Genomic DNA, 13,390 nt, shown 5'->3' with positions numbered 1-13,390 from the left:
ACTAGCGAAACGATAACACTATGACATTGGCATCTGCTTGAGTAAAGCATAACTTTTGGCAGAGACTAAACACACAGACAACTAAGATTTGCCAACCCAGATTTATCAATTCAGAATCATGGCTTTCATTGAGATCGTTTCCATCGCCTCATTACTTTGCTTTCTCAAGTCACTCTGGGACAGAGGTTCTGGCAAATCTAAATTAGTCGCTATCGTTGTTGGACCAACCCATTCCAACGATGCCATCCAGAAAGCAGATCACGTCGGCGCCAAAATGGCACTTGTCTGAATTGATGTATATTTTATTGAAGCACATACATGTGATAAAAACTCGCAACTTTTAATGCGGTTATCTACATTCAACTTTCCGTGCTCGCACGACTTTACCAAATAGGTTTGTTCGTAGCCATGATGTGGCCAAAACCAGCTGTATCACGAGAAATTTGATCATTGCTGTTGCAATAGGCAGTCTCTGGGTCATTATTATCCACTCCCAGAGCATTCTGTTTTATAAAATTACTTTAACAAGAGAAGTAGCACTTGATATATCCAGCAACCAGGTCACGGGCACTGAACATCGTGCCATTTACAACGGTTTTCTGCAGCGAATAATTCTGAGGAATCAAAATTGTGCCCGATCAGGGGCTGTGGTGAGGTAATTGTAAGCATGTACAATATAACACTAGCCGTTAGCCTATCTGACACATAAAGTCGACGCCGAGTGAAGAGATCTTTCTTACCGAACTTTCCTCATGCTTCGCACGGAATAGAGCGTCAGTGTAGCCTTGGCAAGACCATCATCTAGTGACACTTTATTTGATATTAGGACATACGTCGATCTGAATAGCTTCCAAAATCAAGCGCAATTCCTACAACAGACCGCCTGACACCACATTGCGATGTATGATCAACAAAAGGCAAAAAAGGTCTAGAAACCAAGAAGAACATTCGTCCCATCACTAGCAAATAGTGTTTGGGTGAGTGTTTTTACTAGCGAAATCATTCATGATGACAGAAAATAGGCTCAGCTCTCATTTTAATACCCATCTTATCTCTTTGATAATGTGACCGTCTTGTGTTTCCTTGTATGCTTTTAGTTGGGGTGATTTCCTTATGCTTATGAGAGCTATCTATACCGAAGTACCGGTAGTCGAGATCCACGGCCACGTGAACTGCTAGCTGCACCGTCAAATAACATATTCATCTTGATTTGATATTACCTTGATATATAATATTCTTACTCTGAAATTAGCAGAGCAAATTAAACTTCAAGTTTCCTTCGAGGCCCGAACGAACGCAACCTCGCTGCATTTGTCAACGGTGGTTCTTTAGGTAGAGAATTTATCGATGCACATCACCCTCATCGCAGTTACTTGCACTTGCTTTGCACCAAGCAGCTCACGACACTTACAGAACGTACGTCGTTTCACACAGCGATGTCGTCACCAGAGAATGGCAAAATGATCATTCTCCATTGCCAATTATACCTTTGCATTAATTTATAAGCCAGGTTGGCTTAGTGTAGTGGTAAATGCGCTTTCACACCGCACCGACCATAGATTGTCGCATGCTCTGGTGGTGATGTCGCTAATTGATATGGCAGAGGTGAACAGCGGACGTGTCAAAATATGTAAATATTAAAAATATTGAGTGGTAAAGTGCATCAACAACAATCTTCAAGACACCATTGACAGTTTCTTTCACCTGCGTAGTAAGTGTTCGTACGCTTTTGGCGCTAATGCTCCGTTTTGAGTCTCATTCTTTAGCTAATATTACAATCTCCTGGGTATGCACATCCACCGCAGCTCACAATTAAAAAGTAGGCGAACCTCCGTGAGTTTCATGAGTGGGTTAAACTGTAGTGCTGTGCTTGCACTGACGCGAGCGGAAGCTGATAAAAAGGTGCGAGCACCGCTATAACACAGCGTCTCTTCCACGTCATTTCCTCGACATTTTCACCGGATCTCTACATTTTGAATAGAACTATAAAGTGCGATAACATTTCTTGCACACACTGTTTAGTGGCCACACCAGCGGCCTCAAGTTTGCTAGAGTTTTTATAGCAATTGTCACCTTTGACTCTATATGCTGGTTTTCTCCGCCTTTGTATGAATTGTAGTTATTACCGTCAGTAAGCCAGACAATGAGCACGCTGATAGAGGTTTTCGCGCCTCGTAGCGCTTCTTTTTTCGAATGAGGCGCTTCATCAAAAAATGGTAATTACAATTGCAACAAACTACCTTTTCTCATCGTTTGTTCCGCTTTGAAAAACTGTTTGCATCAAAGCTGCACAATTCGCGTGGTCTGTTTGTATAAAGCCTTTCCTACTGCGTGCGCTGAACGTATTTTTACCTTCTTGCCTGCAAACTTTCTTATGGCTCTTCAAACAAATGACTGCCTAAAGGCTGGGCATCACATCGGGTAGTTGCAGCACAAAATTATCAGGTTCCTTCTCATCGAGATTATATTTATATTTGCGATAAATTGCACCGACGCTGGCCGCTGCGGCATCAGGCAAAAGTCTTCTATTGTCTACATACTGAAGAAGACCTGATGTATCCACAAGGCTGTGATTTTCGAGTATTAGCAGAAGTAAATGTTGCTTGCTCGTCTTGTATGGAAAACGATGCAGTCAGAACAGAAAAATATCTTTCTTGCTGCAAATACTTGCCTATGCACAATTTACAGTCGCAATGTAGAGATTGAATGTAAACAATAGTGAAGGCAGAATCATAAGTTTGATGATCTGTTTGAGAATTTAAGTGTTGCACTACACGGCAGTTCAGGTACAATAATCTTTGTATGTGGGTTAAATTGGCATATTACTTTCTTTACGCTCAATTAAAAAGGCGCGGTAGATGGTCACGCACGTCGTTTACGTCCTGGATTGTAGTAAGAAAAGTTAAGATCGACTCGAGCTCACAATCATCTCTATCGTCAAAAAAACTTGAGCAACCAATGGCATTTTGCGGGTGAAAAGTGTAAGCCATTGGTGTATCGTCGACAATAATTGTCTGCGAAATGTCACGATCGAGTAGCGAAAGATCCTTGACATAGCTGCCTTCATACTGAACACAGTGTTCACGATAGAGACGATAGCGAATAACTCCTTCAGCGTCTAGCTTATCCAGCAGTGGGTCTGCATACTTGCTTAAACTGGCCGTGTACACCACAATTTCGTAAATCTTCGACATTGTATTCAGAAACTCCTCGACTCCAGGCCGTTTACACACATACACTTGATCAAGGTCGTAGGAAATTATGAAGTCCGGGTTAGATATCGGTTCAAATGACGAATGCACCAAAGTTTCGTCAAGGTCAAGCACTAAGCACTTCTTGCTTAGGTCTTCTGGTGATTGAGGAGGCATAATGCTCATGCGCAACTCAATCGTAGTTCCTATTGTTTTTGCTTTGTGCTTTGTTGGTGTCGGTCGTTGAATTTGTTCTTTGACTACAAGAGCTGACCAAATGCCTTCAAACAGATTGCAAACGCCCTTCACTTGAAATAGATCTTTCTTGGAATTTTCTACGGCCTCCTGTTTGTATGGAAAGCTGCTTACCGTCCTTGTCTGTTTGGTGAATGATATGGGAAAGTGGACTAGTGAAGTTGAGATTTGCAAGTGGCTTTGGTTGGGAAGACATGGTCATGTCATCTGTGTTTCGGCGCGAAAATGCAGCGTTATGTAGCAGACGACTACTCGTTTTGGTAGCATTAGGCTTCGGACTCACGTTTACAACCGTCTGTTGGTTTTCTTGTTTATTTTGCATGGGCGAGTACCAGTGATAGCGAGCTGCCCAAAAAGAGAATAATTGAGCGACAGCGAATCCAACACACCAGTATTTTCCTTCATAGTTGGTCGGCAGCCCACTCCACTACCCGTTCCACCCCATACCGAATTCTTTGTCAACGATTTATTTTTCGATTCTTCTTAATCTGAGCAGACATATGTCGAATTCCACAGCAAAGATAGGGCAAATTGGTACTGAGGTGTGTTCGGTGCTTCCTTCATTATTGCAATAATTCACGCATAATCATATCAGCCAATTCAGTTCGTGCAAATAAACTTCACGGTTAGTGACTGAGTCTATGAAGGGTTTGTTCAAGGAAGACTTTGACATGCTTTCAAACTGAATATAATATTAAAATCGATGATTTGTCAATATCGTTTCTGCTTTGTAATAAGGCGCAATCGCGTAAGAAACCGCAGTCCATTATTATGTGTAGATGAATAAAAATAAGAGTTCGATGTGCTTTGATCATATTCTCTTTCTGGGTTGTATCGACGCTAGGATACTAAAGACAATACTATATATTCATGTTCGTTCATGCTGTTACTTGTCAACAGCCACCCAAGAAATCTAAAATCAGTAGATGCGACCGCTGGAATCTGGCAATTGGCGAAACTTATCGTAACGCATGACACCAATGACATACGACGTTGATTTCGCTGCGTTGGGACTTACGAAGGAGCAATTTGAGGCCTTCAAGACCGCTTTTTCTTCTCTTGACAAAACTCACCGTGGTGTCATCTCAACTAGACAGTTGGGGGCGCTCTGCTCCCAATTAGGTGAGACGCTTGATGACGAAGAACTAGCTGTCGCTACTGCAAGTCTTACCGATTCACAATCAGGTCTTATACACTTCACGACTTTCTTGCCATGGTGGACCAAAGAGTAATGGTAGAAATACGAGCTGTCGTTGAGAAAATAGCAATAACTCTGATCTAAAATCCCACGTTATTTGCATTTGATTTTAGCTTGAGCTAGTGCGACAGCCTTGCGAACATTTAATGCTCGAGTGATAAGCTCACGTCGCTTGGCGCTCGAACGAAATAGTACATAGCGTCCATGCAGCCGTCGTATGTTCTCGGGAACATCCGTGAGGTCAGGATTTCCGCTTAGATCTACAGCTCGTAACTTTGGCATAAATTCTGCCACTGACAAAGCGACCTTTTTCAGTCGATTGTCTGCTAGCAACAATACCTGTAAGTTGCTCACTTTGGCAGCCGTGAATTCTCCATTACTATCATCGAAAGTTATCTGCTGAATGAGATTTCCCCTTGCGTCAAATTCCTCGAGTACATCAAGTTCTATGAACAATCCAGCAGGAACCTCTCGAATGCAATTGTGCGCAATATTAAGACGCTGCAGGTTGCGTAAAGCGCTAATGGAAACATAAGACAAAGATTCGAGTGCATTTTCGCTGGCATTCAAAACGACAAGCCCTGGAAATGCGCGGGCTAGACCTTCCGGAAGCACCCGAAGGGCATTTCGACGAATGTTAAGATGACGTAGATGTGGGAACCTGCGATTGAGATCTTCAAGAGGCGGCATTTCAACAAGCTCGAGAGATGACAAGTCGAGTAATTTGCCATCCGAGAGAGCAAATCGTTGCTCTAATGCAGCTGGATCTATAGCTGAAGTGCGCTGCTTGGCTCCGGTCGGTAAAATTGATGTTGACAGGGTATTCTCTTTGACGTCCGAAGTCTTTGCTTCCATCGTAAGGGTCTGCATTGCACATTAGGCACAACTTGACAGTTTGAATCGTTGAGTATTTTTGGAGAACACCTAGAGCGTTTTTCGGAAACGTAAGAGTTTAAACGAGCTATACTGCATTTTGCTTTGTAACTGCTCAATATACCCAAGAGAGCGGTACAGATGCTGAGCACCTTCCATCGTACCAATGGTATCAAGGCAAATCTCGTCGAAAGCACCACAAGATACTGCAAAGGCTTCAGCGTATTTCACCAAAGCTGAAGCCACTCCACGACGTCGAACTGCACTTGAAACACTTAGTCGGCAGAGTTCAGCAGCGCGTTGGTCGCCCGCGATGGGCTTTAGACCGACACACCCTACAATTGCGCCGCTTAGTTCAGCTACCCAAAAACCACTATTGGAAATTCCAGTGCTGGCGGGGATTTGAAAGGCTCGGTGCACATCATACATATCTCCGACAGGTCCACGAAGTCGTTTTACGACAAACTCGCGCACAGCGCGTGAGTTTCTTGCGAATTCAAGGTGGGTATTTTCAAACAGCGAGCGCACAGCAGCCAAATCTTCATTTTGGAAAGTTCGAATAATCACGGGTTGAGATTCTTGCTGCTGTAGTACGCAAGTACTAGTCAGTAGGTAGCGGTGTTGATATGCACGAGACACAAATTGACTTGTCCACTCGCCGTCGTTCTCGCTTAGGCGTTTGTTGTTGTCTGCAAGATAAATTGCGTAATGAGCATTACATAGAACCCAGTCAGCATACTCGTCGAAAGGTTCCAGAGATGCTATTCTGCGCTTCTCTTCTACACTTGTGCAAGCCGCAAAAACACTGTTCATGTCTAAGATACGACAATTGTGCCAATGCGCAAAGGCCAGAAATCGCCGCGCGTGATCCGCTGCTGTTCTATATCCCGTTGCTCCACGTAGCGAACAACCTTTGACAGCAAAGTAACGCTGCAGCGTCGAAGAAAATGCGTCAGACCCTTCTATGGTCTCACGGTCGCTTTGCTCATTGTTTTTTTCGCTACCACCTTGAAGTGCAATCGGGTCATACACTGCGATGGAGCCGCTAGGGAATGTTGCTGCAAGCCATTGAAGTAGCTCTGTGCCTTTCTCCGGAGCCAAATATGACTACCAAAGAATACAAGATGGTTAGGAAAGGCACACAACGAGACTTGGTACACAAGAGACAAGTACATTACCAAGACGCATTCGGCAAGAATGAGTGTCGGCAAGTTTCGATCTACACCAGCGGTTTTGAATGAAGAATTGAGTCGCTGAATGTCCCCAAGATCGCAAGCAATGAGCGAGTACGTTGCACATGATACATGGCACTGCCAAGCCACGTTGTCCTCCATCGATTCAGCAACGGTCAAGTCGTTAGCGTATTTTTGAAATAGTTGTGCACGAACTTGTTTGTCGTTCAGCAATACTTTTTTGGCGTCTACAATGGCGTTGCAATCTACTTCAGTGAACGAGATACTGCCAGTAAATTGTCGTTGCGCTAGCAGACGGAAGAACAACGTGTCAAATCCAGCTCCCAACGACACGATGTTGATTCGGGTTGACATTTTATCTGGCATGGATAATCTCATTAAAACATCAGCATGTGTATGAAGACTTAGCACAACTAATAGAGCATACACTGTGAGAAAAATAGCTCAACGCAACGTGCTATCGCTACATGCCGAAGGTAATAACCACGATGGATCTACATCACAGACATGAATTTTATTAGTATGACGATACTTTGTATCAAGTGATAGCATGTCAAAGTTTACGAGAGGTATGCGTCGCGTGGGTTTCTCGACAAAGAAGCGAAGAAATGAATCATTGTAGTAGCCAAGTGTCACTGCAGAGCTATAAAGAATGGAATAATAGAAATACTTAGGATTTAAGCTTCATAGCTGTCAGACGCTTTCAGATACGGTTAAGCGCTCGTAAAGTAAGAAAATTTTGTCGTGAGTATCTTACGCTTTGCATTTGATGGCGTCGAAGGCCGTCTCGGTGACGTTGTGATCACTCGTTCCTTGCGTCATGATCAAAGTTTTAGTTATATACAAGTTTAATATATAAAGAAATACTAAATTTGTAAATTTTAGTATTATAATCCAATTTGGCTAAAGTTTACAAACAAAATAACACAATATATCAATAACAATAAGAAACGAGGTACGAAAAAGTCAGAATAACTAGTACACAATTCACACTATCGGTCGCTTTCGCAGGTCTATAATTGTGTGGGTATGAACCGCTACTAAAGGCACCAAGTGGAATCGACAATCGTTTGTGAAGCGAGCGCTTTACCACTAAGCTATGGCACCATGAGGGTTAGAAATATCTATTGTGTGAAGTGCACCACAGGGTAGTTTATTACGGCAATACTTTTCAAATGTATTTTACACAAAAAGCTTTGAGTATTTTTTATGAAAGTTTAGAAATGGAGTATTTTTTTGTATTCCCTTTAATATAACGCAAACTGCACTATTGCTTAGTTATTTCGTATCAATAGTCTGACGTAAACTATTTGGCTAAGATTTTTATTTGCAGCTACATTCCTTTCACATCAACTTCTTAAGACTTTGATAGAAAGCATCTGATAAATTACACACCAACATTTGTCTTTACTCTATACACGTACTTGCATATTACAGTTTGCTGAACGATTTGTACACGTGTCCTTTTTATTCGAAATAGGGCTTTATTGGTGAATGATATGTCCTAATACAACCCTTGCGTACCTTATTCATGCAAAATTACAGGCTGCTTAACATAATTCCTAACAGATTAAGTCAAGTACTGAAGTAGTGTTACTTCCATCGCCATTCCGTCACGACCGACACGGTAGTAGTGGTATCGCAGTGGATTGCCACACCGCACTTGTCCTGCTGCCCTTCCTCGCGCGACCGCATTACGTGCAACAACATGACAAGCTTGCGGCGCTCAGACGGAGACGACGTAGCGCATAGTACGTCTTCCACCACCCGTGCAACCACTGCAACGACCTCCGACATGTTGAGTACGCTTTCCGCACCACCTATGCTCGCGTCTGATAACAGCAGTGGCGTCCTGCTGCTGGGAAAACTCATGCGTCGTGACCGCCGTCTGTTCACGTGGAAGTGGCGAGACTTTGTGCTTGAGCGTTCGCGACTTCAATACTTTAGTCGCAAAGGAAACCGCAAGGGTGACATTCCGCTCACACCGCACACACCTATCACTATTCGTATGTGCAACGAGCCCAAACCGTTTGGCTTCTTACTCTTTATCAATGATACAAAACTCACGTTGGCTGCTGCCACTGAACGAGAGAGACACCGATGGATCGACGTCTTCTGCGACGTTTTCCACGCCAGTGTAGAGCAGACGCCAGCCGATAACAAGGCCGAACGACGGGCAAGGCCTACGTACTTGCCCATTCCAGACCTAGGAGACGATGGAATGGATCATAACAGTAGCGCTAGTAACATACTTGCACATCAAAGCACTGCCTTGGATAATTTAGACGCTGGAGACGGAGGTCACTCAACTCCCGTTATGGCTCACAATCTTCTAGATAACGACCAAGAAAACAATTTAAGGCGTCACTCGTTCAATGAAGATGTGATCCCGATTTTAGAGTCAAGAATGACATACGGACCAATCAAAGAAATGTACTCACGAATAACGTTCCCACCAAGTTTAGCGAACGGGGACTTATTAGTTGGGGTGGGGCCAATTGTACGACGTATGGGCTGGACGGACGAACGAATTTTGGCTGTTGGTATGTACATTGAACCCGAAACAGCAACACGAGAGCTTGACAAATTTCATGGTCGCGATGCCAAGAGTTTGTACGGAGACCATCAATTTTACGACCATCTTCTCTCCCATACGACGTTCCGACGTAGCTTTGTCGTTACTGCGCGAAAGCGTGTGTCCAAATCAGTGCTCACAGCGTTGCTTCGAGATGAATTGAGCCCTCGTTTGGGAGCAAACGCAACAGCTTTGCATACCTTTCTCGGGTTAATCGAAAAGTCGTTAAAAAAAGCCGAATCAATGGTCATGCGAATTCACGAGGATGGTCGCTTTGAGTACCGACTGCGAGGTCAACTGTACCCCCCGATTGCATCGCATAGTCTCTGCAACAGCATTCAAGCAATATTTTTCGAAAATAATTCGATTCAGCACGACGCCAAACGGGGGCTTGTGGAGCGCTTGCCTTCTCTTTGGGGTGGGGAAGTACTTGATGTACAAGACGAAATTTTTGGTAGTGTGCGTGAACCGAAATTGAGTATGGATAGCGACGATAACGAAGACTCCGACTCGGATGATTTTGAAGACGATAGCGAGGCAGAAGATCTTTTTGGTGCTGCGGAAGATGAGACCGATCGTACGTCCCAGGAAGAAGAACGAGAAAAGATAGAGCAAGCGCATTATCAACAGGACGGAGATCCCGTTACGACCAAATTACGTACAAGCAGTCGATCTAGAAGACACAGTCGCGTCAGCTCCTCGAAGAAAAATGGCAAACCTTCTACCAAAGATGAATGGGCAGACTATGATGACGAAGAACTGGAAGTAATGCGTCGCGAAAGTTGTAGCCTCGTCGTGCATTTTGGTCCTATTGTAGACCGTCAAAGTAACGTCATGTTCAGCGGCGACTTGGCTGCTGATGGCAGTGCATTGTTAGGTACATGGTCTCATGAGTTTTCAGTGCCGCTAGAAGAGCTCGATCAACCAAGTGGCTTTTGTCAGCATCGATTCTCAGTGGGTTTGTACGTTGATCCAAGTGCAATTAGTGAAAGTCTACTCAAGTACAAAGGGCTCTCTATTGGTAGCATTGTTCAAGATGCCGACTACTTTCGCCAATTCTCGCAAGGGAAGTTTCAAAAGCATTTGATTTTCAAGGTGAACGCCGATATGAAGTTTAATGTCTTACTCGAATATTTCAGCACACGCCTTCGTTCATTAATGTCTTCGTTTGAGGATATGAAGCATCCGGTTGAAAGCTTAGTGGATCTCTGGAATCACGCATACCCACAGCAACAGCAGCTTGAGTTGTGCCCAAGAGATGAAGTTCGCATATCGATTTCTGCCGATAAAAAAGTGGTTTTGCGAGTAAAAAAGCGTGGCATTATCAAGGATGATAAAAAGTCGTCCAATTCTGTCTCTTCCACTACCCTGTCGTCGTCTCTAGGCGACGAAAATACTATGCCTGGCGTTGGGAGTAATAATTTTGCAGCCACGTCAATCTCTCAAGCGGGTTCATGGGGCGAGATCAGTCCTCACAGCAACGATCCTCGTCCAAATATCGAGATGGAGCTTATGCTGCCTCCTCCTCCTTTTTACTTGGCTTTAGAAAGCTTGTTTTTCGGATTCAATGCAATTGACCCAACAGCGCGGACTCAGCTTATGGAACGCATTCCAAATCTTCTCGACCTCGCTCGAGATGATCTCGTGCACACATACCATGACGAAATTCAAGCTTTGCGAGAGAACTACAAGCGTCAAAAGCCAGAGAATCGCGTGAAAGTAGGTTATCTTTCAATTTCGTTTGATAAACGCAAGTTGCAACGGAATGCAGACAAAGGAGGTGCCAAGCTAGTCACTGTTGTGCCATCGCGCTGGTCGAAACGCTGGTGCCGACTGGATGGAACACTCTTTTCCTACTACTCCCACAAACGATCTCGTAAATACCGTGATATGATGGAACTCACCCGATGTGAAGTCGTTGAGATTACTGCAAATAGCGGTCCGGACGTTGCTCGATTTGCTTGGGAAAAAGGAGAGAACGACAGCATTCGAATCGCAATCATCAAACCAAATGGCGAAATTCTAGCCTTACGCACTGAGACAATTTATGAGGGGGAAGAATGGTTGGAATCTCTGACGGATGCCAGCAAAGTGCGACGTCAGGCGGGACCGACTGATAATCGGACGACGTGGGATGCAAACTCTTCCAAGCTTCAACGACGTAGCAGCAGCAACCATGACCAGCGACCTGATCGAGGTCCAAGAAGTGAATCCGCGGGAGCGGATCACACTGAACGGCGCTCGAGCGTTGAAAAATGCGTTAAGATGGCAGCATTAAATGATAACGACGAAGATGGAGACGATTACGACAGTGACGATGAGCATTATGAAAAGGAAGGCTCACTGCTCGCTTGGGTACGAGAAGACACACGCCACGGTGTTATTGCCTTCTTGATAGTACTCATCGTGTACCTCGCTTCTGTCATGCATCGAAGTCACTCTGTCTACATTGAGCGTCCTGAAGTTACTGACTAAAATTAAAAAGCCCGACGAGCACAAGTGTTGTAAATGAATGTCGATCCTCTAAAAAAATCATTTTTCATTGTCATAGCTGATAAAAATCTCGTTCACAGATTAAGCAAAATATTGCGGCTGATTGTACGAAGCTTGACGCTGGGCGTCGTGCGTCGCGTAGTGCACGTGACCTCCCCATAGTGCATCTTTTCCAAGTTTTGGAAGTTGTCTGACGGAAGTTTCGGACTTTCGATGATCTGGGAATCGTCGTTCCCACAAACTCGAGTTATTGCTCATTGCGCCGTCCAGTTGCTGACCACCTTGACAAGATAAACCAGCAGCTTGCCCTTCAAAAGGTTGCAATATCTCGTTGAAAGCCTCGGGAGATGCCGAAAAGTCAAAGGCGTTAAAAGTGGCGTGCATCTCGTCGTTGTCGCTGAACTGGTTGCTCACCGGAATTTGTTGCTGCTGACGTCGACACCTGGCGGACATCTTACGAGCGCGTCCGTCATCAACATCAAAGTCTTTAGTTTGATTAAGCGCTGAGTCTGGTTGTATACCACGACAAATGCGGCGATGATGAGCACGGTATTGCTCAATCTCGCTCACTTCTTTACTATGCTGGGATGCCTCATATGCGTAAAAGTTGAACATCTAGCTTTGAAACTTATTTTAAATGTGATGAATTAATGACGTCAGATAATGTGGTCGCTGTTCTGTGCATGTGTGGCCGGATTCGGTTGAAAACGGCCACGCTGAGACTTTCTCGATTCAGGTGTGAGCTATTGGATCTTATATGTTTACAACACAACAGTATAGGCATACAATATAATGATGATATGAGAAAAGCGAAACGGAACAATAACGTAATTCTATAGCAGTTTTCTCCCTTGTTATCCGAGTGAATTTCGCTTTTCCGTTATACTCACACGCCTCTTTTAGGGGGTTAGAGAGCGAAAGCTTTAGACAAAGCACATAGTGTATGGAATTAAAAAATGATACATGATATATATGCTTTATTTGCGATCAAAGTCTAACCACACACTAATCCTAGTGAATGAACGTTGATCGTACACCTTTACTTCATCACTGTACTTCTGAGCTTCGCAATGAGTACGTAAACCATAACAGGATACATACCCCATTTCCACAAAAACAACGTATCACAAACCATCTGGTCGCAGATCTCCCTGTTCACAGATCACCAGCTTCGGCCGCAGACCATCGTGGTCTCGAGGCATGATATAAACATACCTGGGTGTGATCTCTAAGAGCAACCATAGCGCAGAGAATTTCTTCCAGCTGAAACTTCTAGTGCAAGCTCTATGAGCATCCGAGGCGCCAATAATCCCTCTCTGGATTGTTATTTGAACGCATGACGGTTGAAGACTGTCAACTGCAGCAGAAAAATTCCACAATAATATTTCGAATGACTCAACAAACCACCAACAAATAGCAGGTGGCCATCATCGTGAGAGCCGCAAACAATTAGCGACATTCATTAATGCAGCGGGGCTGCTGTAGCTCTTTTGCTTAGAAAAATCTAAGCAAAACTCGACGACCTTACGTTCTATACAAGAACCAGTACGAGTGTAGCAGATCGCAATCCACTTACTCCAAGAGTAACCACAACCTTAACCTAGGGCAAATT

At 44.1% G+C, this 13,390-nt stretch overlaps 6 protein-coding genes across 6 annotated transcripts; 2 read left to right on the top strand and 4 right to left on the bottom strand.

Annotated features, from left to right (window-relative positions):
- Positions 1–2,837: 2,837 nt before the first annotated feature.
- Positions 2,838–3,768, bottom strand: PHALS_00634 (TFIIF-interacting CTD phosphatase, including NLI-interacting factor (involved in RNA polymerase II regulation); the record flags this gene model as incomplete). Its single annotated transcript, XM_024718235.1, has 2 exons — positions 2,838–3,472; positions 3,561–3,768. The coding sequence occupies 2 exons, from the start codon at positions 3,766–3,768 to the stop codon at positions 2,838–2,840; spliced, it is 843 nt and encodes a 280-aa protein (XP_024586861.1).
- PHALS_15147 (Calmodulin and related proteins (EF-Hand superfamily)) lies at positions 3,768–4,738 on the top strand. The gene has a single exon (XM_036407150.1). It carries the CDS (start codon positions 4,418–4,420, stop codon positions 4,676–4,678), a length of 261 nt encoding a protein of 86 aa, XP_036263526.1. The 5' UTR covers positions 3,768–4,417; the 3' UTR covers positions 4,679–4,738.
- On the bottom strand, positions 4,738–5,499 carry PHALS_00633 (FOG: Leucine rich repeat; the record flags this gene model as incomplete). Its single annotated transcript, XM_024718212.1, has 1 exon — positions 4,738–5,499. The coding sequence occupies one exon, from the start codon at positions 5,497–5,499 to the stop codon at positions 4,738–4,740; it is 762 nt and encodes a 253-aa protein (XP_024586859.1).
- Positions 5,500–5,568: 69 nt separating this feature from the next.
- PHALS_00632 (leucine carboxyl methyltransferase 2-like) lies at positions 5,569–7,532 on the bottom strand (the record flags this gene model as incomplete). The annotated part of the gene is made up of 5 exons (XM_024718201.1): positions 5,569–6,624; positions 6,696–7,069; positions 7,138–7,204; positions 7,275–7,353; positions 7,468–7,532. 5 exons carry the CDS (start codon positions 7,530–7,532, stop codon positions 5,569–5,571), a joined length of 1,641 nt encoding a protein of 546 aa, XP_024586858.1.
- An 886-nt stretch (positions 7,533–8,418) lies between these two features.
- Positions 8,419–11,760, top strand: PHALS_00631 (chalcone subgroup; the record flags this gene model as incomplete). Its single annotated transcript, XM_024718190.1, has 1 exon — positions 8,419–11,760. The coding sequence occupies one exon, from the start codon at positions 8,419–8,421 to the stop codon at positions 11,758–11,760; it is 3,342 nt and encodes a 1,113-aa protein (XP_024586857.1).
- A 99-nt stretch (positions 11,761–11,859) lies between these two features.
- Positions 11,860–12,393, bottom strand: PHALS_00630 (uncharacterized protein; the record flags this gene model as incomplete). The annotated part of the gene is made up of 1 exon (XM_024718179.1): positions 11,860–12,393. The coding sequence occupies one exon, from the start codon at positions 12,391–12,393 to the stop codon at positions 11,860–11,862; it is 534 nt and encodes a 177-aa protein (XP_024586856.1).
- Between the last annotated feature and the right edge of the window lie 997 nt (positions 12,394–13,390).

Source organism: Plasmopara halstedii (genome assembly GCF_900000015.1).
Source record: "Plasmopara halstedii genome assembly, contig: Scaffold_117, whole genome shotgun sequence".
Classification (NCBI taxonomy): Eukaryota; Oomycota; class Peronosporomycetes; order Peronosporales; family Peronosporaceae; genus Plasmopara; species Plasmopara halstedii.
This window is presented reverse-complemented; position numbering and strand designations above follow the sequence as displayed.

Excerpts from the sequence above, each read along its gene's own strand:
- PHALS_15147 (XM_036407150.1), top strand. The coding sequence starts at position 4,418 with ATGACACCAATGACATACGACGTTGATTTCGCTGCGTTGGGACTTACG.